This window comes from Dermacentor andersoni, chromosome 1 (genome assembly GCF_023375885.2).
Source record: "Dermacentor andersoni chromosome 1, qqDerAnde1_hic_scaffold, whole genome shotgun sequence".
NCBI classification, from domain to species: Eukaryota; Metazoa; Arthropoda; class Arachnida; order Ixodida; family Ixodidae; genus Dermacentor; species Dermacentor andersoni.
In genome coordinates, this window is record NC_092814.1 from 89,379,708 (window position 1) to 89,407,040 (window position 27,333).

The 27,333-nt window shown below is 49.2% G+C and overlaps 1 protein-coding gene across 1 annotated transcript in view; it reads left to right on the forward strand.

Annotated features, from left to right (window-relative positions):
- The first annotated feature begins 2,893 nt into the window (after window positions 1–2,893).
- Window positions 2,894–27,333, forward strand: part of LOC126544328 (uncharacterized) — a 30,827-nt gene continuing 6,387 nt past the window's right edge. The window contains exons 1-2 of the mRNA XM_055077898.1: window positions 2,894–3,318; window positions 24,433–24,551. Of these exons, the coding sequence (XP_054933873.1) occupies window positions 2,894–3,318; window positions 24,433–24,551 (544 nt within the window). The remainder of the gene's footprint in view (window positions 3,319–24,432; window positions 24,552–27,333) is intronic.

The window sequence follows — 27,333 nt, forward strand, 5'->3', positions numbered from 1 at the left end:
GCCATACAAGGTGCAAACAGCCACGATCTCTCGGAAAAATCACTGCTCCAAACAGCGACGCCGCATTTCGGGCACTTGCGCCGTGAAATAAGCCTATAGCTTTCAGAAGAGAAAAAAAAAAAACGCTTATTTCTTGTTGTGAACAAGCCTGTATTCTTTGCAGAGTTTAGTCGACTAAATGCTGTCTCTTCTGTTCTTGCCGACGCAGAGGCACTGTCAATCGGGCACCTTCTGAAAACAGTCCAAGGTAACATTAAAAGTAAGCCGACGGGATTATGCCTGCATTTTTGCATGCCTTTAGGCGCATGTAAGCAGCAGCAGCTACGGAACATAGTGTCGTCTAATGTTGTCACCAAGTCGTCCGGTCCGAGTCGACACCGTTTGAAGCCCCCCATTCTCAGACCAAGTTTAGCAAAACAGGGGACCAGCTTCATTCATACCATGTGTTTTTGCTTATGGTGGGTTTTGTTACTTTCATTTAGGGCTTCTGCGTGTTGTCTTTGTTATCTCGCTTTCAGTCCTGCGCGATGATGCGAATGCGCTATTAAATAGTTTTTACGTAATTGTGATATCAACGCGACGAAGTCTGGAACTGTCCTTATTACCGTCGGTTGATCTAAGAACTCAGTGCCCTTCCACTCAGTGAAGAAGGATGACCAGCGAAGCTGTGTATGTGGGCTCCTTAATGGCGAACTGCACCTCCTCCGCGGGTCGGCCCGGCATTGCACTATCTTCGGGATCGGGCCACGTATGGGGAGTTTTTTGCTTACCACAACAATACAAAAATTTCCTTTGACCAGTAGAGGTATACAGCTTCGTTGCAAAACCTACGACGACGCACTATAAATAAGAAGCCGATTGCCAAAAACATCATCCGACCCGACCCAACGACCGCAGACCATGCTATCAGTATTGCTATCGTTACTGCTTCTGTTTATAAACGCGCCGATGAAATTCACATTTCCCATCTCATACTACCCCTGCTTGGCGTATTTGATACGATACGCCTTCCTAGCGGATTACCTCGTTTACATGTGATACGATACGGTTGAAAGTTCATGCGATAAGCTCCTCTCACATTCAGCGCAGGTATACGGTCAGGTCGTCACAACTGGCACATATTCTCCCGATAAAGATCGAGTGCAAGCTCGCCGAAATCGCGGGAACTTATCTGAGTAGCTGAGAGGTGTGCCCGTCGTGCATGGCACGTACAAGTCGTTCTTTCCGCGATTGAGAAGAACTTGCCAGGGAGCGCTAAAGTACGAGTAATACACCCGCAAGCACTTTGCAAGTCATATCGTTCGAATAAGCTGCTCCTAAAGTATCCAAAGTTTGCAATGAGACGCGTTCCTGCGCCCTGTGAACACGAAATTTGTCTCAAAACCGGGCTCTAGTGGAAACGCATGACTGCATTTGACTTGCACAAGATGAGCGTGGACAATTTTATTTGTTGCGGGCTCGTATCTATTTCTCACGTCTATACATGTACGCAGGTATACGCAGGGTCTGAAGTGTACTGTATAGAGGAATCCACAGTATCTCCATCAAATTGCCCAGCGCGTTTGCTCAACGGTTATGTCGTTCATCTGCCGAGCACGAGGTCGCGGGTTCGACTCCCGGCCGCGGCAGCCGCATCCGGTGAGGGCGGAATGCTATACCGCTCATGTACCGTGTTTCGGGTGCACCTTAAAGAAAAAAAAAGAAAACTCGAGGGTTTTTAAGTAAGCCGGAGCCCTTCAGCGCGGCGGCTCTCATAGCTCCTGGTTCGGGCGAACACCGAGTGTTCTACGGCCCGTCCTTTGAAAATAATATGCTTGCCCTCCGCGCCTCCCTCAACCAGCTTGACGGAAGACCTTTCTCGTTGAGCAAGACCATATATAGGACCGTGGCCTCGCACATCACAGCTGCACAAGGCCACAGAAGCGCTGCTGCCATTTCTGAAGGGTATACCGCACTGAGTGACCGTCTGTAATACAGAGCATCGCTGCTCTGTAGCAGGGCATTATATATCCTATAGAAATTATATTTCCCTCAGGCTATACAGCACTTAATTTATAAGCTGTTATCAGAAACGTTATCGCTGACGTCCCAAAGCTTAACAACACGCGTGATAATTACCGTTTATCTGTCCACGATATTTCTCCGTACTTTTTGTCCCGGGAATTTTTAATCATGCGCACCGGCAAGTGAACTGAGAAAGAGAAGGTGGAGGTTATAGCAGTCATGTCGCTGGAAAAGCTATCGCACTCAAACAAGCCAAACGTAAGACCTGCAAACCTTTATTTTCGTAAGTCCTTCGTAATATGCTGGCCAAATTTTCGTTCGAGTAATCGCCCTCCCTCTAACGTTTTGAATTGCTCACAGTTCAAGATACATTGCCTCGCGAAGCGTTCGTACTGCCAGCTGGAAGCTTAAGTTTGCGAGATTGCTTTTACGGCGATCGACAACTTATTTTTTTCCACTTCTATACCTTACAAGAAACCAGATGTAGCTGTTTCGCTGTAATATTCCTGGCATACAAACGCGCTGGTTCGCAATATAGGACTTAGCATGTTCATGTCGTCAACCTGAGCTGCACGACCTCTGAAAGACCCCGTCATTATCAACGAGAGACCATTGTTAATCCACAACTCGCACCTTCGATCATTTGCCTAATATAACCCTCGGTTCGTCGCCTGTGCTAATCTTCATTACTTTTTTTCACGCGTTCCCACTATATTCCACATCAGGAGTGGAATTGGCACAACAGTGTAGCTGCTGCCGTCGTGGTAAACTGACTGTCATTGGTGAAATTACGAGAATAACGCTGGCGTGCGCGTAGGATTCTGGTGCTTCTCAAAACCACCTCCAGTGGTTGTTGGCGTATACTAATAAGTGCGTGCTGCGGAATCGTATGCGAAGCCGGCAGCAAAAGCGCATTTGTCGTCAGGTACCTGGAAATGAGGAGCGCATTGAAAGCCTCGGCAGCGACGCAAGCTCGGATGAAGAGCAACCAGATGGGGCCAAGTCGATGGCCGCCCCGGAGTCGCAGTCACCTGTCTCGGCGGCCGGGGACGTCGTCGTGACTCCCGAGCGCTCCTCGAGTCCAGAGCCCGTCACAACTCCCGAGAGCGTTAAGTATCCCGAGATTGTCGAGAAAGCCCGAGGTGCTGGGGCTGCCCGAGCTGCTCGAACATCCAGAGGTGCGGCGGCTGTCGACAACATTGAAGTGGTCCAGGGCATCGAAGCTGCCGAAGGGATCGAGTTTGCCGAAGCAGGTCGAACCCACAAGTTTTACAGGGCCATGGACTCCATCGTGGTGGCCAAGCACGACAAACCGTGAGCCCCAAACCTCAGTGCTTGCTGACTTAACGCTACTGCTGTGATTTGCTAGGTTCATATAACTTTATCTTCCTGAGGCCCATGTCTGTCAGCGTGAGCATTCAACCAGAAGCAATAATAAAAATAAAGTTGGAAGGTGATTCAATCTTCAGCTGAAGTCGATCAAAGACAACGTCTCCCTGGGCGAGTCGGGGTGAGAATGGGGCGGAGTCACTGCGCACGGCACCCTATCGCGTCACTCAACGCGCGAAGGCAGTTGGGAAGAGCGTCGGACTGCTTAATTTTTGTGACTGGAATATCTTCGGGGATCGGTCCACATTTTTGGAAAGAGATCGTTGGTATTCTATAACTAGTAAACTTCAAGCGCGAATGAAAATCAGTGACAACCGGACAATTTTATTTTGAAATGGCGTGGTTATATACATGCCGAGAAAAAACATGACCACGAAATGCAAACCAATTGGGGAGATTGGCACCAAAAAATAATGGCCCCCACCACACTACGCCAAATGAACTGGGATAGAAACTGAAGTAGAAAATAATAAATAAAAGAGAAATGAAAGTGGACGAAACGATAATGTGTCACCGGTGTATAGTGAATTATAGAGTGAATGATGAACTCGAGTTGGAATCAAAAGCATGGACTGCTGAAACCGTCATCTGATTATGAGGCACGTCAGGGCGACTCTGGATTGGTTTTGATCACCTGGGGTTCTTTAACGTGCCCCTATGCACGGTACACGGGCCGCCGCGGCCGCGATTCGATCTCGCAACCTCATGCTTAGCAGCGCAACACCATAGCCGCTAAGTCACCATTGCGGGTACGTGTGTGTGTGTGCGTGTGCGTGTGCGTGTGCGTGTGTGTGTGTGTGTGTGTGTGTGTGTGTGTGTGCGTGTGTGTGTGTGTGTGTGTGTGTGTGTGTGTGTGTGTGTGTGTGTGTGTGTGTGTGTGTGTGTGTGTGTGTGTGTGTGTGTGTGTGTGTGTGTGTGTGTGTGTGTGTGTGTGTGTGTGTGTGTGCGTGCGCCGGGTATCTTTAGACCGTGCAGATTTATTTTAATTGCCTATGGCAGATAGCACACTTCTAATTCATGAGCTGGATGAATTACTCGAAGAGGCGGGCATTACTTCTATGAGAAATTAATACAAGTACTCCACTGATTTAAAAATAACTAGTTAAGATTTTATCGAATTAATTAACTGCACATATTTGAATTTACGCATTATGGACGGCGAGTATGCAAGACATATCGACGTCACTCGTTTCGATGTAAATGTGGCGTCAAACTTGCGGTAAAAATGCACTGTTGTCCTACTTACCTTTTTAGGGAAACGCCGTTTTGTGCACTGAAGTACAAAAGTAACTTGAACGCCAATGTGTTTCATCACACATGAAAATTAATATCTCGAAGCTGGTGTCACACTGAGAATTCGATCGAAGTGAATACGCCTAGTGTTGTTGTTGCTGTCGCTGTTGTTGAAACGTATATTAAAATAATATAAACTAGTTTGCACCCCCAAAGACCAGATTCGTGAGGGCGGGGGGGGGGGGGGGGGGGGGCGTGCAAAGAAGAAGACCGGTTCAAATGCGGTTGCCCATTTTAAAGTCGCTTATAAAAAGAAGTGACTGTAGTATCGGGTGCCGTCTATCGGCGGACCAGTGGGAAGGCGCCAGGCGTCTAAATCCTGAGGCCTTAGCGTAGGGAGATCGCCCTTCTGCGGTGCTCCGCGAGAGCCGTGCGGCCCCAGAGGATACGCTGCTGATCCGACAGCTGGTTCCCAGGTTAGGAGCGGCAAGTGGCTGACTAGTAGGTCTGAAGGCACATCCTGGCGGGGCGGGCTGGTGCGACTGCTGTGTCCGTGACAATGCGTCGCAGGCGCGTGGCTTCAGCATGGGTGAACCTGCCCGGCAGAGGCGTAGGATTCTCCGATAGAAGGTTCAAGAGCGCGGCCCTTCGAGCCACCTTCGCCTCCGCCATGGACTGTGTTCAGGTCGATGCGGCCGTCAAGCACTTCTGGTCGAGTCACTGAGGGGTAGGAAAGAACTACCTTGCCTGAAAGTCGGCCATTCGGCTGCCAGCGACCCCAGTGTGGCCTGCTATCCTTGCGAGGTGGACAGTGCTGCCAGTCGGAAGACTATTCGCATCGGCCGGTGTATGTAGTGTACAGCGCCGTTCCGCTAGTCCTCCCGGGCGCAGGCCTTTATGGAGTCCTGTGAGTCCGTGTAGATAGTGTGCTGAGTGAAGACTGCAAAATAAGGCTTGAGGACGGCGTCGCATACAGTGGATACCGCAGTTCCTCCGTTACTGAGTCGTTATAGGATGTGCGGTAGGATGAGTAGGCCCTGGCGGTGCGTGGGCTACGCTACGGCTGAAGCTTCGTCAGTGAGGGCAGCGTACGTGAACACAGAGTAGCATCTCAAACGTCTACCTCATGCCGCCTTCCGTAAGACAAGTGGTCTTACGCAAGGGTTGGCGTTCGTGGTCGGCGTTCCCGTTTCAGAGAATAGGTGCAAAGTCCCTGGTAAGAGGACATTTCCCACGGAACAGAGAAAGAGGGCGTTGAGGGGACTGGCAGATGAAGAAGCGTGAGGATACTACTACCGGACGTCGTGGCTCTTAAAACTGATGTGAATGCCTGGAAGCCTCGGCTGTTGCCTCGATCGAATTCATCCGGGGCCCTTTGGGCGATGCGGTGCAACGGTGTGAAGCACGGCAGGCCAGGGACAACCCTCATGGATTCATGCTTGAGTAATTAGAGCTTTTCTCGTTGCTTTTGGGTCAGACTGCAGAAGTTATAGCCGCATACAGCAGTTAGGATCAAAAGAGCAGTCACGGGACGACGGACACTCCTACCTTCCTCAGGTTTTGGACGCGATGTGGCGGATTAGGTGGAGTATCAGATGCCAGGTCCGAGTGATGTTGCGAAGCCGTGTCGTTGCACCACCATTTGCCTTGATGTAGATGCCTAGAACCCGAACACTGTATTGCTGAGCTCGCCATCGAAGGCGAAGGAAAATTGCGAGGCATAACTGGCTGCCTTTGTGCCCAGCACTACGAAGTTAGTTTTATCATTAGAAGTCGCTAGTTCTACTTCCTGTATAGATGTGGCAATATTGTCGAGCCCGACTTGATTGGCGTCGGACCGGTGGCCGTTGGAGCCCCCGTTAGTATTGTTACGATAGGCCAGCGGGGGTAGTGACCGTCTAGCCTCTCCTAGCCCGCTGCGACGAATTGCTTCGTGGAGCCAACAACGCGTCTCTCTCGGACAGACTACCGGCGGCGTAAGGCGAGACACGTTTGGCGGACCGAGTATTGTTAGCTGGTTCGCTGTCGCCTTCACGGATCAATTGGAACAAGAAAATTCCCGGAAAAAGGTGTTCTACGGCGTGCCCCCACGGAATCCGGTAATCGTCACGGCCGTTTGACAGACGCGGCAGCTAACTGCGGAGTCAGCTCAGAAACCAAGACATGCCTACTTGAGTCAAGGGTGACAACCCCTGTCTACGAAGCCCCGCTCCTTTCGGTGTGTTCATTGAAACAAAAGTGCGGGAGTGAGCGTGTGAACCCTGGCCCTCAAAGAGGGTCATTCGACAACTTTGGACGCTCCGATTGGACTAAGGTTGGACGGCAGTTTCCCTGGCCTAGGGGTCTAGGGAGGACAGAGGGGGCTTCAAACAGTCGTTGTCGGCTCCTCAGTGCTTCGTTTTCAGTCATGCTAGGCTGATGAAATGTAACGTTCTCCACTCTTCATGTGGATATTGTAAGTAAATCCAGTACTCTTCGTTCTCGATGAGAACGCGTTCCTCCTTTCAACAACGTCCTTTGCGTGGATGAGTCGGACGACGGCATGGGCCAGCTACCCCAATTTACATACCCGACCGCAACTCTTACAGTATATTGTGACGCCGTCCACATACATGCTGAATAGAAGTCCAGGTATCTCAGCCAGGCGATAGCAGAATGGTGTTATCACCAAGTTGAAGATAATCACGAACAGGACTGCGCCTTGTGGCATTCCCGCTTGTGATTTCTTCGATGCGGAGAGCGTTTGCCACACGGTGGCTTGAAATTCACCTTGTAACTGTGCTGTGGTTCAAGCGGCAATGTTGAGCCGTTTGTTTGCAGCAACAATTCTAACATTTAACTCTCTGCTCGGAGGAGCGTGTTAAAGGCACTGAAGGCACTATGAAAATTTCCTGCGGCGCTTTTCAGCATGAATATCCAAGGGCACATCATCATCATCATCATCATCATCATCATCATCATCATCATAATCGTCGTCGTCGTCATCATCATCATCATCATCATTTAAGTCCTCTGCAGGACGAAGGCCTCTCCCTGCAATCTCCAATTACCGCTGTCCTGCGCCAACCGATTCCAACTTGCGCCTGCGAACTTCCTAATTTCATCACCCCACCTATTCTTCTGCCTTCCTCGACTGCGTTTCCCCTCTCTTGGCACCCATTCTGTAACCCTAATGGTCCACCGGTTATTTAACCTACGCATTACATGACCTGCCCATTCTTTTTCTTAATGTCAATTAGAATATCGCCTATTCCCGTTTGCTCCCTGATCCGTACCGCTCTCTTCCTGTCGCTTAACATTACAGCTATCATACTTCGTTCCATCGCTCTTCGTGCAGTCCTTAACTTTTTGTCGAGCTTCTTCGTCAGTCTCCAACTGTCTGCCCCATAAGTCAGCACCGGTAGAATGCACTGATTGTATACCTTTCATTTTAGTCATAATGGTAAGCTTCCAGTCAGGATCTGACAATGTCTGCCGTATGCGTTCTAACCCATTTTTATTCTTCTATAAATTTTATTCGCATGATCAGGGTCTCCTGTGAGTAATTGACCTAGGTAAACGTGTTCCTTCACAGACTCTAGAGGCTGACTGGCGATCCTGAACTCTTGTTCCCTTGCCAGGCTATTGATCATTATCTGTTTTGTGCATATAAATCTTCAACCCAACTCTTACGCTCTCTCTGTTAAGGTCCTCAATCATTTGTTGTAACTCGTCCCCAGTGTTGATGAACAGGACAATGTCATCTGCAAATCGAAGGTTGCTGAGATATTCGCCATTGAGTTTTACTCCTAAACCGTCCCAATTTAATAGCTTGAATATTTCTTCCAAGCATGCAGTGAATAGCACTGGAGAGATTGTGTCTCCTTGTCTGACCCTGTTCTTTATAGGTTGTCTTCTTACTTTTCTTGTGGAGAATTAGGGTAGCTGTGCAATCTGTAGACATTTTCCAAGATATTTACGTGAACCTCCTGTACTTCTTGATTACGTAATGCATCTGTGACTGCTGGTATCTCTACTAAATCAAATGCCTTTTCATAATCTATGAAAGCCATATAGAGAGGCTGATTGTACTCTGCAGATTTCTCGCTTACCTGATTGATTACACGGATGTGATCCATTGTACAGTATCCCTTCCTGAAACCAGCCTGTTCCCTTGGTTGACTGAAGTCAAGTATTGCCCTTATTCTATGGGAAATTATCTTGGTGAATATTTTATACAATACTGGAAGTAAGCTAATGGGCCTATAATTTTTCAATTATTTAACGTCTCCCTTATTGTGGATTAGTATAATGTTGGCATTTTTCCAGTTCTCTGGGACCCTTGAAGTCGTGAGACATTTCGTATAAAAGGCCGCAAGCTTTTCAAGCATGATGCCTTCTCCATGTTTGATTAAATTGACTGTTCTCCCATCTTCTCCTGCCGCTTTTCCTCGTTTCGTGCCTTGTAAGGCCCTTCTAACTTCATCGCAAGCTATAAAAGGAGCCTCGGTAACATGTTCCTTACTACTTCCAATGGAGGTATCCTGGCTGCTCTGGGTATTGTACAGGTCAGTACAAAATTCTTCCGCTGCTCTTACTATATCTTCGAAATTGCTGATGATATTACCCTGATTATCTTTCAGTGCATACATCTAAATCGTGGTAAACGTTTTAGCTGCGGAAAGCATGCTGAAGGGCCCCAGTCAGAATAACTTTTGCTCGGGAGTAACATTAAGTACGTACAGAAAAAAATCCGAAACCGCCTTGAAATCTTGGAAGTGCGCCACATGCAAAACAGGCAGGACCAGAAGCGGTCCTAGCACAGCAAATGACGACGAAGGGCCAAAATTGAACCTAAAAAACGAAATTTAAGAAATACGCCGCAAGCTTGCTGTGCTGCTTGAAATGAAAGTCAAGATAGACGCTCTGGAAGAAACAGAAGAAACGGTGACAAGCGTTGAACAGGCAATGCAGGAAATACTACAAAATATGATGAGGTCATCCTTGAGATGAAGCAGCAAAATGCAGACATTGCAGGCCTTCGGAAGCGTGTGGAAAAACTTGAGATCAAGCTAAAAGAGCAAGAAATCTACAAACTTAGGAAAGACTTGAATGATATCGATCAGTACGGCAGACGCCTGAATTTGGAAGTGCATGGTCTGCCGCATCATGTCAGTGAAAACTTGCTAGAAAAGTTGAACTGTTTAATGGATGAACTCGAGCTTCCACAACTTTTCGAAGCAGGACATTGAAGCCGTCCACCACATTCCGTTGAAGGTCAGGGCTGACTCAGTTGACGTTGAAAATGAAACAATCAGCACCGAAAAATAAAAAGTCCCACCTATCCTGGTTCGCTTCACTTCTCGCTCGCGCGACCAGAGATGCTTGGCTCGGGAAAAAAATGCTACTGAAAAAATCAAAGTAAAAAATTTACCTGAATGAAAATCTCACAGCACAGAACAACAAGCTTTTCTGGGATATGAAGACGCGGGCGGCTGAAAAAGAGTACAAGTTCGCCTGGCACAAGAATGGAAAATTCTTCATGCCTCGTGGTCCTCGTGATCGAGTCATCAGGGTTATCACAATGGATGACCTTGACAGAATAAGTTAATAAGGCAGTATGGTTTTGTATGCGCGTTCTTCAACATGGCAATCCCTTTTCAGGAATGCAAGTACTACGACAAGCTTTCCTTGAGACAGAGCAGAGAGTTACGTGATAGAAATCAGATGCCTTTGTTTCATTTGAATGCACAAAGTTTAAAAAGCAAGCACGAATCTGTCTGCATGCTTCTACATGAATTACAGCATGAATTTGATATTTTAGCGTTCTCTGAGACTTGGTTCCGGGACAAGTACGATGCTGTACACTTCTCAGGATTTAAGTGTTGTTCACTGTCCCGAAAACATAAGAAAGGGGGTGGTGCAGCTTTTTATGTAAAACACGATCTATGCTTTGATATAATTTCTGAGTTTTCTGTAATGTACGAGCACTATGAATCCCTCATGATCAAGTGTGCGAATACTATATTTGTGGTTATTTACAGGCCTCCATCCGGTGTTGTATGCATGTTATTAGATTTCATTGAATGTATGTTGGATTTTTGTACACAGCTTGGCACTCCCCTCATTGTAACGGGCGATTTTAATATTAACCTGCTTTCAATGGACCGATCCAAACAAGCGTTTCTGGATGTTTTCTTTTCGTTTGGCTACGAAAATGTTATTAATGTTCCAACCAGGGTGACGAACAATTCTGAAAGCCTACTTGACTTGCGTTTTACAACGCGATTAACTGAATTAGAGTCGGGTGTCATCATCTCTGATGTAAGCGATCACATGCCTATTTTCCTGTTTTTTACACGTGAGACGAAAGTGTGCCGACAACGCAAAAGTGACACGCGCTTACAGTACAGATTGATAACCAAGAACACGAGTGCTGATTTTGAAGCGTCAGTCAGCAAAGCGGAATGGTCCGAAATATACGCATTGACGGATCCTGTCAAGGCATTCAATCGATTTCTCCCCATAATCAAAGACCTTTATTACAAAGCTTTCCCTCTATCATAAGCTAGAAGAAGCAAGAAATGCAGGAAACCGTGCGTTGACACCGCACTTCTAAAACGAATAAAGGAACGCGATAGACTTTTCGCTACTTTTATAAAGACAATTAATTATGGGGTTTTACGTGCCAAAACCACTTTATGATTATGAGGCACGCCGTAGTGGAAGACTCCAGAAATTTCGACCACCTGGGGTTCTTTAACGTGCACCTAAATCTAAATACACGAGTGTTTTCGCATTTCGCCCCCATCGAAATGCGGCCGCCGTGGCCGGGATTCAATCCCACGAACTCGTGCTCAGCAGCCCAACACCATAACCACTGAGCAACCATGGCGGGTTTTTATAAAGACAAGGCCACCAGAGTACTTAATGAAATACAAAAAGGTCAGGAATAAATTAGGCCGTGATATAAAGCTGGCAAGGGAGAGGTATTATGAGAATAAGTTCACTCATATTCTTAATGATCCAAAAAAAGTTTGGAAAACATTGAAGGATCTGCTTCCGAACAGTGATCGAAATTCTGTTTTTGAGGTTATGGATAAAGGCGTATCTTTCACAGGGACTGCACTGACCGATAAGTTTAATGAGCATTTCTTACAATGTGGCGCGTCTGATGCGTTGGATGCTGATATCCCAACTTACAGGTCTTATATTCCATTTCGTATGAGCAGGTCGCTATTTCTTGCACCACCAGTTGAGGCTGAAATAAGTAACTTATTTCTATAGTTAAAGAATTCCACAGCATGTGGTATGGATGGCATAAAGGCAGAACCAATAAAAGCTGTGGTGCTGCATATTTGTAGAGGAATGTCACACATATGCAATTTAATTTTGTGTACTGGCGCATTCCCCGATGAATTAAAGATTGCACGGGTATCAGTAATTTTTAAAGGGGGAGACAAGAATGACATGAACAACTACAGACCGATTTCAGAGTTCCCAATCTTTTTCAAAATAGTAAAGCAGGTCATTAACGAAATAATTTTAAATTTTTGTAACCAAAATAATATTATAACAGAAAAGCAATACGGTTTCCGAAAACACCAGTGTACTGAAATGGCGTTGCTAAAGATCAAAGAAAAAATAAGTAACTTTGAGGACAAGCTGTACACAATACGAATATTTCTTGACTTTAAAAAGGCACTCGATTCCATTAAACACGACGTATTGTTACAAAAGTTAAATGAGCACGGCATTAGGGGAACTGCTCTTAACCTAATTAAATATGATTTAACCAACCGTCTACAGTGATTCTACAGAGATCGTTTGTATTTTTTTCTGTCAAAATAAACATTCATTCATTCATTCATATTAGGTAAGTCCAGATTGCGGAAATAAATTTGGAGCTCCGCTCTCCGGAGTCTCTCGTATGCGCACGAATTGCGTTGGTACGTCTAACCCCATAATTTATTAAGGCGAAAGCCCTATGTGTCTCATGAGTCAGTCCACCTTCAAATCCCTTCAGCGAAAACGTGTCGACGACACGAAAGGTACAAAAATGCTACGGACCCAAGATCTTTGGTGGTAGTCGAACCCACGACCTATGGTGTTAATGAACGTGAAGGTAATCTAGCACAGTTAATTAAGATAGAGTTAAGGCACTCGAACCCACGACCTTCGGTTGGAGTTGAACCCACCACCTTTGGTGGTAATTAAGGCAAGGGTAATGCAGGCGAAGTTAATTAATATAGAGTTAATTAAGGTACTCGAACCCAAGATCTTTGGTGGGAGTCGAGCGCACGGCCTTTGGTGTTAATGAAGGTGAAGTTAATCCAGGCACAGTTAATTAATATAGAATTAAGGCACTCGAACCCACGACCTTTGGTTGGAGTTGAACCCACCACCATTGGTGGCAATTAAGACAAAGGTAATGCAGGCGAAGTTAATTAAAATAGAGTTAATTAAGGTACTCGAGCCGAAGATCTTTGGTGGGAGTCGAACGCACGGCCTTTGGAACTAAGAGGGATGACTAAGCGAATTATGTGGGGGGATGTGTACGTCATGTATCCATCTTGAATGCATCGGCACTTGAGCTTTCGCCTTCAAGTCATCTTAGGAATAACATAAGAGACACTGTGAACTTTTTTTTTAGTTAGACACGTTAAAACAAATGTTTTGAACGGCTCACAATGACTGTCAAAAGTATACGTATACTCTTGTCCATTAAACACCCTCTCCCTCCCTTTGTTTTTCTTCTTTAATTTTTTCAGAAACAGAAAGCCATTCTCTAGTTATGCAAAACAACGAGCAGATGGTGCCGTGCATCATAAAAATTTTGCAACTTACTGCGAGAGATTAAGGACTATTTTTGTGCGCGCACGCATGCGTACGTACGAATACTGTTGATGGTGATCGTTATTGGCATCCCCTTTGAAACGTAGCGGCGGCAAATCGTTAGGCAGACTGCTTAATCTAATCAGGTTTTACTATGCCTATCACATCCTAAAGTTCTGCCTTTCTCCCCTTAATATTTTCTTCCTACCTAACGTTACAACACTGTCCCACGCGTAATGAAAGGAAATCACGTTAGCGGGCTCCTCCGCACAAAGACCTTTACTGCAGAGAAGGCACCTTTTACGCAGCTCAAAGATGAGCTAAGAACGATGCCTCGTGGCCATGGACACGTTTTCAGATGCTTCGCAAGTACTGTATACGAGATGCCCGCATCTGAAATCTACATTATAAGAGATAATCCGATGGTCAGAAAATAGGGCTGTAGAGCTGCATGACACCACGTCCACTGCAAACTTGTAATATCACTGCTAGCATGCTACAAAGCTGTGTACCAATAAGTTGAATATTTGTTACCGATATATACGACGTAGTTAACGTAATTCAAAAGCTGTCGATGTCTGAACGGCATCGAAACTTATTCACGTATTGTCATTTTGAGGTGAACCATTCGTCTTTATACGAAACTTCGTTTTGGGCGTCACCGACCTTTGTCACAAGGTCGGGAGATGATTCATGTTGGTATTGGTTTTTTAAAGGAAGGCAATGATAAACAAATATAAATGGTGAGGCCGATTTACACGAACTTTACACTATGTATTAACAGAACGGGGGGGGGGGGGGTAAATAAAGGCAGTGATACACAAGAAAAAATCGTGAGATGGCGGAGCCCATCTCACGATGACTGTCGATGGTAATGCGTTTAGCATTGAATCAATGTAGCCACACAACGTATTGCCACCATCGAAATGATTTATGTATGATGCATTAAATCATCTCCTTCCATTCATTTATGTAAGAGGAAACTTCGTCGCCACTTGTTGGGAAAGTGATTGTTTTATTTATTTTACGCTTCTCTATGTGGAATATTATTCCCAGGATCTGCCTTTTCTGTTTATACTTTATTGTTATTACCATGACTTGACTTCTTTTTCTTTTTTTTGTGTTATAACCTTTTGTTTTCACAGGAGTGCTACTGCTGTTAACTGCATCAAGTGTACTTTTTCTATGTATTTATTGTTGGAGGTCCCTCCCCAGTCTTTGACTATGGGAACTCCTAGAGTTACTTTTTCTGTACAAAATTTCAATCGCAACAATGAACTGAAACTGAAGCATGTACTGCAGCGGGACTTCTCTTTCACGCTTCCCTAATAACACTCAGCGACATCTACGGGCGCCGCAGCGAAGCCTGGCCTCCGAAATGCATGGCTCACCGGTGCGTGCGAACACTGAGAAACGCGTCATGCGGCAACCGGGCTCCTCTCTCGCGCTTCTTTCTGGACACGCTGCGCCATCTAGCGGCGCTGCCGAGAAGTTCGCGCATGGCCTCCGAGACGAGAAGCGTGGCACGCCGGTGCGTGCGAGCGCTGAGAATTGTTCCCTCGCTTGCTGCACACTCAATGGCACTGTTGCGACCGCGGGTTCGAAGATGTGTGGTGTCCATTCAGCGCGGAGTAGTAAGGGAACGTGGTACTGGGTCCGATATCCAAGACGTTTAAAACGCACGTGTTTAAATACATTATGTACAAGAATTCGGCAAGAATGAAAGAAGATTAGTTCTTGATCAAGTTCCAGCTGCCAATCTCTCTCCAAGCGTCTGTACCCCCTTTTAACCTCTCCGTTGTCATTGTCCGGTCGTCTTCCCCCAATCCGGCGTCAGGAGACAGATGACATCAGATCCCACCAATACGGAGGCTGGTAGCCCTTACCATCCGTAGATAGCTTTATCCCAAACACACACACGTCAGTGGGCACGAACAGGGGAGGGGGGAGAAGCACACTGACCCCGTCTCCAGTGCGGACGCACCAATTTAGGCGGATGACAGGTAACGGGAAGGAATGTCTCCTTCTGGCGAAGCCACTCCTAGTCATACCCCTCCCGGCAGAGCCAAATTGAAGGTCATGAGTCGTCATGGTCAGGGATGGCTCGGACGGGGTCATCGGCTCGTTCGCAATTATCGCGTTCTCCGTCAGCGGCTGTATTCGCGGCGTAATAGGTCGATCACAACAGCACATATTCAGTGACTCATGTTGGCTAGAGGTTCATTGAAGGGCGGCACATACCCAGTAAATTTGTGGCGCAGCCTGCTAATGCGTCGGGTTGCTGCCCTTGAGAAACCCTCGTGACGTCGGTTTGCTTCCGCTCAGCACCGGAGAAATATAAGGGATCTTTTTCGTGATTGTAGAGGGGCACATTCCCAGTGGCACATACTATAGTAGCATACAACAATAGCAACAACAACAACAACAACAACAACAAAAAAGCAGTTGGCAACCAAGGCACACGGACCGCGTGGGGTTGTGTTACTCTGCTAGCCAATCACAGAAGCAAACGAAGTCGTCGTCATGCGACGTTCTCAAAATGGCGTCGTACTTGATACCTCCGGAGCGTCTGTTGTTTTTGTAGAGTCTCGTCATCGGTGAAAGCGATGAAATGTGCAACAGACATGCACAAAGTGTATGGAGTCTGAGCATTTCACTCTTCAAAAGTTCACAGTACAGTTCATTTCCTTGCGAGTCCGTTTTACTCATGAAATTTCAATGCCAACTAAAGTGAAACGTAACAGTAAATAATTGCAGCGAAGCAAGCATTTTATTGCAGTCCAATAAAGAATTAGGCTTTCACCGTTCCGCTATGATAGACGAGTGAAAACGTATAAAATTACGCGCTTGTGATATTATTTTTGTGGTTACCGCCTTATTTAGGTAACAGGGAACGTTTGAAGCACGAACTATTTGCAGCCTCGCGGAGGAACAGCGGCTGGCGGTTATGAGAGCGTTGGCGGGGCTTTATTGCTGACTTAAGTTGTGTCCGACTATAGTTATCCAAATTGGCGTCAAAGAGGTTTATTGAAGACCGCCCCACACTGGCACATACCCACTGACCCCAGTTGGCATCAGAGATGTTCATTGAATACCAGTACAGACAGAGGGGCACACACTCAGCGCTTCAAATCGACGTCAAATAGTTTCTTCGAACAGTGATGCCTACCCAGTCTCGCATCTACAGTCACCCATGTCCGCGTGAAAGAGGTTGCTTGAAGAGCGCCACGTGTGCATACATTACCACATACCGAGTGACCCAAGTTGGTCCGAGCGTTGGATTCGAGCTCTGTTCCCTCGGCACAGCAGCCCGATGCGCTACCCATTCGACCACTGGCTACCCAGTGACCCAGATAGGCGAGAAAACGGTTAGATTGAAACATACATACATACATACAAATATAGCACCCGAAATGTGCGTGAAGTACCCTGGGAATGTTAACCCATTTATACAAGAGTACAACGTACACAACAAGGGTCAAGACATAACTCATAATTTGCGCAGCGGCAGTAATTCAGTAGAATGATCCAGGTCACAGAACAAGGAGCACAGACACCGTAGGATTAGCGCAGACAAAGGCGGCAACAGTCGACGTTACACCAGCGTCCAGCGCGACGCATTCAGGCAGACCACGGCTGGATGCGCATACGGTACTCGCCAGCTATAAGCTTGTGCACGGCGCTGGAGACGCTGGGTGGGCCCGGGTTGGGTACACTTACTGTGTCTGGTATCTGCAGGCTACGCTGAGTGGTTCCAGGTGGTGTCTCTGCCGAGGTGGGTGTCGTCACCAACCTTGGGCCAGGAACTCGGCTAGCGGCTACTGCCACACCACCTTTTTTTGTTTCCATGGCGCTGCCACACTGGTCATCTTCCTCAGAACTATTTCTCGCACGTGGTTTCTCACGTGCTGCTCCGCCGCGTAGCATGAGAATCATTCGTAGTCGGGGCTGTCTTCCTTTTAATGCGATTAGAATTCTTAGGATACTTCACACCCTTTCCGGTGTCTATTATGTACGGATCTAACCGCTATCCTCTCATGCTAGCTTATGTCACTGGGTATGTGCCACTGGTATGTGCCGCTATATCCTATGAACTTCTGTGACGCCGACTTGAGTCACTGGAAATCTGTCGTTCTTCAATGAAGGAAAACCCGATAGAGGATCCTGGCTGTAGCACACGCTTCATGCATGACGCGTTTGGGCGGTGGCATTACGGTGTGTCGCTTCCCTGCTTCAATGCCAATCGCATTAACGTCAATAGTCATTCTGAGATTATTTATGTCAGAACTTTGAGTGCGTTAGCGTTATTAGCTAACGTCATGCAATTTCCGGGGTATATATATATATATTGCAATGGGGGTGTTCGCCTAGCAGAAGGGTAACTAGATATAGGTTGTAGCGCTAGGCGTAAACAGGTCGGCGCTATATCGTAACGGGGAAGCCAGCACTTCTCGTCGTCTTCTCTTGCACCAGCACACCAGCACCATGCCCACTGCCCAGTGCCTTCAGTACAATCACTCCCCACCGAAAGAGTAGCCATCCTGGCGACTTAAGGACAGGAGAACACAGGGGGGTCATGGCACTGCTTGAGCCGGGAGACGTGGACAATTTCCTGGCCCCGACGACGCTGGTCGGAAGGCGTTTCGAGTGGCTCGATGAGGTAGTTGACCGCGGATGTTTGTTTCAGTACCCGATAAGGACCGTGGTACTTGGAGAGCAGCTTGGAGGAAAGGCCTGGAGGAGTAGAGGGCACCCACAACCAGACCAGCGAGCCAGGCGCAAAGCACGGAGCCGTAGTGGATGAATCGTGGCGAAGCTTTTGGCGCCACTGGTCCTGGGATGTGAACGAACGAGCGAGCTGGCGACATTCTTCGGCGTAAGCAGCCGCTCTAGAAACAGTCGTGCACTCCGAAGCATCTGGTCGGTAAGGCAGAATCGTGTCCAGAGTGCATGAAGGTTCGTGTCCGTAAAGGAGAAAGAAAGGGGAGAACCCAGTGGTGCTTTGCGTGGCGGTATTATAAGCGTAGGTGACGAAAGGCAGAATGCGATCCCAATTCGAGTGGTCAGATGAAGCATACATGGCCAACATGTCGCCAAGGGTGCGGTTGAAACGCTCTGTCATCCCATTAGTTTGAGGATGATATGCCGTGGTGGTGCGGTGAATGATGCGACACTCCTTTAGCAATGCTGCAATGACGTCGGAGAGAAAAACACGACCGCGGTCGCTCAGTAATTCTCTAGGTGCTCCATGCCGTAAAATCAGGTTTCGGAGGATAAAACTGGCGACGTCTTTTGCTGTGGCAGATGCTAAGGCTGAAGTTTCGGCGTACCGCGTGAGGTGGTCGACAGCGACAATAACCCAGCGGTTGCCACTTGGAGTGTTGGGAAGCGGACCGTATAGGTCAATGCCGACGCGGTCGAACGCGCGCGCGGGGCATGGTAAAGGTTGCAAGGGGCCGGCGGCATGTTGAGGTGGCGTCTTGCGTCGTTGGCATATGTGGCATGACCGGACATACTGGCGAACGAAACGGTACATACCGCGCCAGTAGTACCGAAGCTGCAGGCGAGAATATGTCTTTAATACACCAGCGTGGCCGCATTGTGGGTCGTCGTGGAACGTGGCGCAGATGTCGGAGCGGAGGTGTCGGGGTATAACAAGCAACCACTTACGGCCGCTGGAATTGTAGTTGCGGCGGTACAGCAGGTTATCCCGAATGATGAAGTGCGTGGCTTGGCGACGAAGCGTCCGAGAGATCGGTGCTGGCGACTGGCTGGACAGGAAGTCAATAAGCGAAGAGATCCATGGGTCTTTGCGCTGCTCTGATGGCATGTCGGAAATGTTGAGGGCGAAGGCACCGCAGGTAGAAATAGACGAGTGGACAGGGCCAGAGGGCACTGGTGACCGGGATAGAGCGTCTGCGTCTGAATGCTTTCGGCCTGAGCGATAAACAACGCGGATGTCGTACTCTTGTAGGCGCAATGCCCAACGGGCAAGCCGACCAGTTGGATCTTTTAGTGAAGATAACCAGCATAGGGCATGATGGTCGGTCACGATGTCAAATGGACGCCCGTACACATAAGGACGAAATTTGCCGATAGCCCAAATGATGGCCAGACATTCCTTCTCAGTAACTGAGTAGTTCGCCTCGGCTTTGGTAAGGGTGCGGCTGGCATATGCGACGACGTACTCTTCGAAGCCGTCCTTGCGTTGTGCAAGAACAGCGCCGAGCCCGACACCACTAGCGTCCGTATGGATCTCAGTTGGAGCAGAGGGATCGAAGTGTCGCAGTACTGGAGGCGAGGTGAGAACGCGTCGTAGTTCTTGGAATGCGTCGTCGCACGCCGAGGACCAGGCTGATAGGTCAGAACGGCCGGTGAGAAGCTGCGTCAAGGGGGCAATGACAGAGGCAAAGTTACGGACAAAGCGTCGGAAATAGGAGCACAGGCCGATGAAGCTGCGAAGCTCTTTCATGGTGGTTGGTTTAGGGAACTCGGATACGGCGCTAAGTTTTGTGGGGTCCGGAAGGATACCGTCTTTTGAAACTACATGGCCGAGAATAGTAAGTGTACGAGCGCCGAAGTGGCATTTCTTCAAATTTAGTTGCAGTCCTGCAGTGGAGAGGCACGCAAGTACCTGCTCGAGGCGGTTGAGGTGCGACGCAAAGTCGGTGGAAAAAACCACAATATCATCTAAATAACAGAGGCACGTTTTCCACTTCAGCCCTCGAAGAATGGTGTCCATCATTCGCTCGAAAGTGGCAGGCGCGTTGCAGAGGCCGAACGGCATGACAGTGAATTCATATAGCCCATCAGGCGTTACGAAGGCTGTCTTTTGACGATCGGCCTCTGCCATTGGCACTTGCCAGTACCCGGAGCGCAAATCGAGCGACGAAAAGAATTCCGCACCCTGCAGACAGTCCAAGGCATCGTCGATGCGCGGCAGAGGGTAGACATCTTTGCGCGTTATTCGGTTAAGGCGGCGATAGTCGACGCAGAACCGAATGGAGCCATCTTTTTTTTTAACGAGGACAACCGGAGATGCCCAGGGACTGTTAGAGGGCTGGATGATGCCACGCTCCAGCATGTCGTCAACGTGCTGGTCGATGATACGGCGTTCAGCAGCCGACACACGATAGGGACGCTGGCGCAATGGCGTTTGCTGACCGGTGTCGATACGGTGAACGACTGCGGACGCTCTACCCAAGGATGGTTGGTCAATGTCAAATGAGGAACGAAAACGTTGGAGGAGTTTGATGGTTTCTGTTTGCTGCGCAGGTGTGAGTTCTGCGTCGACGGCGCGAGCGAAGACGTCTACAGGGGCATCAGTCGCGGCAGGATTAGTGACGGAACAAATCGGAAGTTATGCCGTGTCGCCAAACATGGTGGCCGGGAGAACGCTATCGAAAGCTTCAGCGGTACCCAGGCACTCGCCGCGGAGTAGGGATGATGGGCAGGCGGACGGATTGCACACGTAAAGGGCAGCAGAACCGTCGCAAAAAGTGACGACAGCAAACGGAAGTAGAAAGTTCCGGCGGCGCGCACAAGTGGCCGACGGTGTAAACAGAACAGATGACTTCGCAGCAGAGTTACATGACACAGGAACCAGAGCGGCGGAGAAAGGTGCGATGTCGATGTCAGAGGCGGCAACAACTTTAGGAGAAGAATGGTCGTCATGGTCGCAGCACGGCACGGATAACGTAAGTTCGGCACGAGCGCAGTCGATAAGAGCTTGATTGACAGATAAGAAATTCCATCCAAGAATAACGTCGTGTGAGGAACGAGGTAGGACGACAAATTCTATAACATACATAACGCTTTGAATGACAACCCGGGCTGTGCACGACGCTGAAGGCTGAATGCGATGCGAGGTTGCCGTACGCAGAGAAAGAGAGGTAAGGGGAATGGTCACTTTGTTCAAATTGCGGCAAAGCTTCTCACTAATAATAGAAACGGCGGCTCCGGTGTCGATAAGTGCGTGTACGGTGACGCCGTCTACGGACAGTTCAATTTCGTTCACCGGGTTAGAATGAGGCCTTGAAATGTTCGACGTAAACGCAGTTCTTGCCTCTGGAACTGCGACTGTTAGTTTTCCTCACGGGCTGGGCTGGGTCGGCGAACCATCGGGGAAATGGATCGGCGACGTGGAGAAGGTGACCGGCGTGCATCGAAAGGGAGGCGACTGTAAGATGAGTCCGGAGGAAGGCTAGATGGGTCCTGACGCGGAAGTCGAGCAGGCCTGTAGCTTGAGGCGCCCCCACTGGCAGGTAAACGGGGGCTGCGACGGCGGCAGAATCGTGCTACGTGGCCCGGAAAATGGCAGAAATAGCATATTGGCCGGTTGTCAGATGTACGCCACGGGTTGACGACAGGGGCCCCAGCGGCCGAGTAAGGGACGACCATCGGGCGTGAAGGTGGCGGCGGCACATGGAAGGTGCCAGTGGCCCGGTAGGCATCAGGGGCCGGAGGAGCGTAAGGCCGGGCAACAACGTCAGCGTAAGTGAGCGATCCAGCTGCAGGCTGCGGAGGAGGGGCAGATGGCAGCGCCGCGGCAACTTGGGTCTGAATGACGTGGCGAAGCGAGGGAGCCAAGGTTGTCGACGGCTCGGGTGTGCTGTTCGCCAGAGAGAGTTGGCGTGCCACTTCCTGACGGATGAACTGCTTTATCTCCGGCATTAAGGCAGAGATATCGGCAGCGTCGCGGCCGAAATCCAACGGAGATAGATCCGTGGTGTCCTGATGAGCAGCGCGCGTTGATGCACGCTGCTTGCGCAGCTCGTCGTAGTGCTGACAGAGCTGTACGACCTCGGCAATCGTCCGCGGACTCTTCGCGACGAGCATCTGGAAGGCTTGGTCATCGATGCCTTTCATGACGTGCTTAATCTTGTCAGCTTCGTCCATAGATGAGTTGACGCGCTTGCATAGTGAGAGCACGTCTTCAATATAACTAGTGAAGGTCTCCTCCTGGCGTTGAACTCGACCACGCAAGCGCTGCTCAGCGCGAAGCCGGCGAACGGCGGGACGGCCGAAGACCTCTGCCAAAGTTGCCGTGAAAGCCGACCAGGTGGTAAAATCGGCTTCATGATTGCGGAACCATAGGTTTGCCACGTCAGTCAAGTAAAAGATGACATTTGTGAGCTTGGCGCGGTCGTCCCACTTATTATAGGCGCTTACACGGTCATATTCGGCGAGCCAGTCTTCAACGTCGTGGTCGTCTGTGCCGCTAAATATAGCCGGATCGCGCTGCCGGATGACGCCAGAACAGACGATGGCGGGGGGCACGGGAGCAGCAGCCTGGGACGGTCCCGGTTCATCCATTGCAACAGCTGGTGGTAGCGTTCGGCTGCGGAGTTCCAGGATGTCGAAGAGAAACCCAGCAGCTCCACCAAATGCAATGGGGGTGTTCGCCTAGCAGAAGGGTAACTAGATATAGGTTGTAGCGCTAGGCGTAAACAGGTCGGCGCTATATCGTAACGGGGAAGCCAGCACTTCTCGTCGTCTTCTCTTGCACCAGCACACCAGCACCATGCCCACTGCCCAGTGCCTTCAGTACAATATATATATATATATATATATATATATATATGTGTGTGTGTGTGTGTGTGTGTGTGTGTGGGTTTATCTATTTATGTATCTAACCGTTTTCTCGTCTACCTGTGTCACTGGGTAGTCCGTAGTCGAATGGGTAGCGCATCGGGCTGCTGTGCCGAGGAGGGAACAGGGTTCGAAACCAACCGTCAGCCCAACTTGGGTCACTGAGTATGTAGCAATGTGCGCACACGTGCCGCACTTCAACGAGCCTCTCCGACATGGGTCACTGTAAGATGCGGGACTGGCTAGATGCCGCTGTTCGAAGGCACATCTTTGACGCCGACTTGGATCACTGGGTATGTGCCACTCGGTCTGTGCCGCTTTTCAGTGAACGTCTTTCAAGCCAACTTGGGTATCTAGGTATGTACCACTGGGAATGTGTCGCGCTACAATGATGAAAAAGATTCCTCAAATTTCTCCGATGCTGAGATAAATTGATGCCACGTTACAAGGATTCCTTTAGGACAGCAAACTGGCGCATTAGCAGGCTGTGCCACAATTGCACTAGGCATATTCCGCTTAACAAGGAACGCCTTTCACGCCAACGCTTTAGCAAGCTGCGCCACGAGTGCACTGGGTATCTGGCGCTCTTCAATAAACCTCTCGCCAACATGAGTCACTGAGTATGTGCCACTGTGTGTGCGGCAAGCGAGGAAACAATTGTCATCGTTCGCGGGCACCGACGCGCCTCGCTTCTCGTCTCGGATGCAACGCGTGGACTTCTCGGCAGTGCCACTAGATCGCGCAGCGTGCCCACACATAAGTGCGAAGGAGGAACTCGGTTGTCACATGAGCGTTTCACAGCGTTCACATGCACCGGCGGGCCATACATCTCGGAGGCCATGCACATGGTTCACGGTGGTGGCACTAGATGGCGCCAAGGGTTCTTAGGGAAGCGCGAAAGAGGAGTCCCGCTGCAGTACACGCCTCATACATAATTCGCTATATTGAATCAATGTTACAGCATCACCGTCGACAGTCACCATGAGATGGGTTCTGCCGCATTTCTTTCTTTCCTTCTCTCTCCCTCTCTTCTCTCTCTTGTGATTCATTCGCATTTGGCGTTCCATGTCCGCGCACAGGACAACCTGTTGATCATGTTTGGCGGCTGCTATGAGGAAATATAAAACGCGCTCATTTGTTAGATGATAACAGCGCTACCACATGGCACGAAACAAGGAGAACACGGACACGGCTCTGAAGCTGACAAAAGCCTACGCATGGTAAACTTACACATTTTCGCTCTCGAGTAAGTATTGTGTTATTCGCATAATTGTTTTCGATTTAATGATGTTCTCGAGTTAACGAACTAACTATAGGGTCTCGTCGACGTTGTTAAATGGAGGTTGAGTTGTAGTACTGCTGCGATGGTTTGCGACGCCCCTTCTGCTCTGCACTACGTAGGAGGCCTCGAGACAGCGAAGTCGTGGACACCGGCATGATGGCCTTCTGCGTGGCCGGCGGTGCAGCCCTCGTCCTCATGGCCATCTGCACCGTCACCTTCGTCATCATCAAGATGATGCGTGAGCACACGCCCGCACGGCGCTCCACAGCTGTCGCACGCGCGACATGCTGCGTACTCTCGGTCGCGATGTGAAGGCTATCAAGTAAGGCTTAACCACGCTGGATTATAGTGCTTCCACGCAGTTTACCTATGCGGGAAAATGTAACAGTTAAACATTATTTTGTTTAGTGTTTGCTTCCTCCACCCTTCGGTGTCGCTTTCCCAAGAGGCAAACGCAATAACTTTGACATCGCGGGCGGCGGTAGCAGCCAGAGGTGGGAGGAAATAAAAAAAAAAAAAAAAAAAAAACGTATTTCGCACGGGCTGATAACGGTTTGTGAACGGTCGAGGCCCGAGCACCATTGGTGGCTTCGTGAAAACAATATGATAGCCGAGGCACCCATATTTTACTATCAAAGCACCATTATCAATACGAGCCTTTGCGACTCAAGCCGCGAAATTTCACAACAGTAACAAGCACCCGTTGTAATTATTTTCATTAACCTTTCATGATAGTACATTGCATTAAGGAAAAGGGCTATTTCTGTTCATGTGCGCGTTTATTAGAAAAGGAATTAAGACGAAGGCTATGAGGTAAAGACACATCGGAAAGGTGCGTTGCCGAGCTGAATAACATGAAGAATCTGCTTGTTGGAACTCCGCGTAAATAGGACACAAGAAGAACGTGAAGGAGGGCAGAACCGCCGACACAGGGGGCGCACACTGCGCCGGTAAAGAAATAATGCGCAAAGCCTACCTGCGCATGCTCAGGGAAAGACAGCACCTACCCGTCAAACATGGACACACGCGGGCACTCACGAACTGAGATAACGGCGTGGCAATTCCTCTTTGTTGAAGATAATCAAAGGTTGACTTGCGAATGTGCCGCCGTTCTTAATGACATGTCTCGCCTCGACCACAAGACGCACTTCTTCATTCCTGTGTATGAATATAACTTTGGTGCTTGCAAATTAGGAGTACACTTGCAATCGGGTCAGTTCGTCGAATGGTTAGACAGTGTTCCACCGGTCCACGATCGCTTACGCTGAATTACGCGGGTCCATGATTGATGGCTTCGTGCTGCCTTCCCTTTGAGCATGTGTGAATGGGTTTTGTGTCTTCCTTCTTTTGCGGCGCTGTGCGACCTCTTAGCTGATAGTCGGCGTTTGCGTTGTTCTACCTTTTTGCGCGCATGTCTTCCCGTGTCGTGAACCCCTACCAACTTGCTGAGCTTTATGCTGTTCTAAGAAAGTAGTCCTATGCGCGCGTGAGTGCTTACCAACTAAAGCACAGCGAATATCTGTTAAACCCGCCATGTAGCACAGGTGATTTTCGCGCTCCCTTCCCCACAAAGACAGCATCTTCGCGTAGAAAATCGCGACAGTTTAAACTGATCCACTTGTCAGGAGGATGGATTCTGTGGAGCTCTCAGGGTAGCCTGCAGAGAAATTAATTATTCGTGTTTGGCTAATCACGCGCGCTGTGATTAGCGTCCATTTTTTATGTGCCCCCACTCCCCTCCTGAATTGAATTGAATTATGGGGTTTTACGTGCCAAAACCACTTTCTGATTATGAGGCACGCCGTAGTGGAGGAATCCGGAAATTTCGACCACCTGGGGTTCTTTAACGTGCACCTAAATCTAAGTACACGGGTGTTTTCGCATTTCGCCCCCATCGAAATGCGGCCGCCGTGGCCGGGATTCGATCCCGCGACCTCGTGCTCAGCAGCCCAGCACCATAGCCACTGAGAAACCACGGCGGGTCACTCCCCTCCTACCGCCCACTTCCTTAACTTCTTTGCTGCCATTGTAAAAATAATTTTCGCATTAATACATTCGGCGATGGCGTGTTTTAGGCTATTTCGCTTCGTTTTCTTTTAGAGCGCAGCTCTTTGGCGTCCGTTCCTGGGTTTCGCGTCGTCGTCGGCGTTGTCGTCGGCCTCGTAACCAGCTCCGCCCCCCTTTCATCCCCCCAGCGCTAGCAGCGACCGACTGATACCGCTGGATGCCGCTGACGCCGCTAGAGAGTCAAGATAACGTGACTGCATAGAACACCGTCGCCGCCATGCAGAAAGAGGAGGAAAGGGTCCCCCCCCCCCTGTTCTTGTGTGGCGGATAGGGTGCTCTTCAGTTGCCGACGCGCCGGTTATTTCACGTAGGCCCCGGCACGTCGACGAATACGTGACCACCTTCCCACGGCTAGACCTGGTTCTTAGCGCTGCGGAAGCGAGGGTATCATATTGTTTGTGTCGGCATCGGCGGCGTTGTCCCTGAAACCAACTCCGCAGCTGGGGTTGACTCACTATCGGCGTCAGCGGCATCAGTCAGTCGCTGCTATCTCTTCCCTCCTCCCTTTATCGTGTTGTCCGCTTGCTGCGCGCGCTTCTGCCCCTATCGTTTGCCGCTGGGTGTACACGCCGCCCCCCTCCCCCCTCTTCCTGCGAGTCTCCGGTTGTCAAAGCGCCGGCTCGAACTTAATTCCTTTCTTCACTCCTCCTCCAATGCAACCCCTGTGCGGTGGCAATCAGAGAGCCAGATCGGTGCGGCGGATCTGTATATGTGCACCGCCCGAGCCGAAATTGCCGCTGCCGTTCGCCCTGTGCGGTGGCAATCAGAGAGCCAGATCGGTGGTGGCTTGACATAAAGACAAACAGCAATTTCCTAACACTTATGCGGGAGAACATCCCGTTCCTCTCGCTCGTAACGCGTCCCACGGCTGTGACAACCTCGCGAGGCACTTGTATAGATCTCGTCTTTGAGAATCAAGCATTGGTGTACCAAGTCGAACATATATCAGTCTA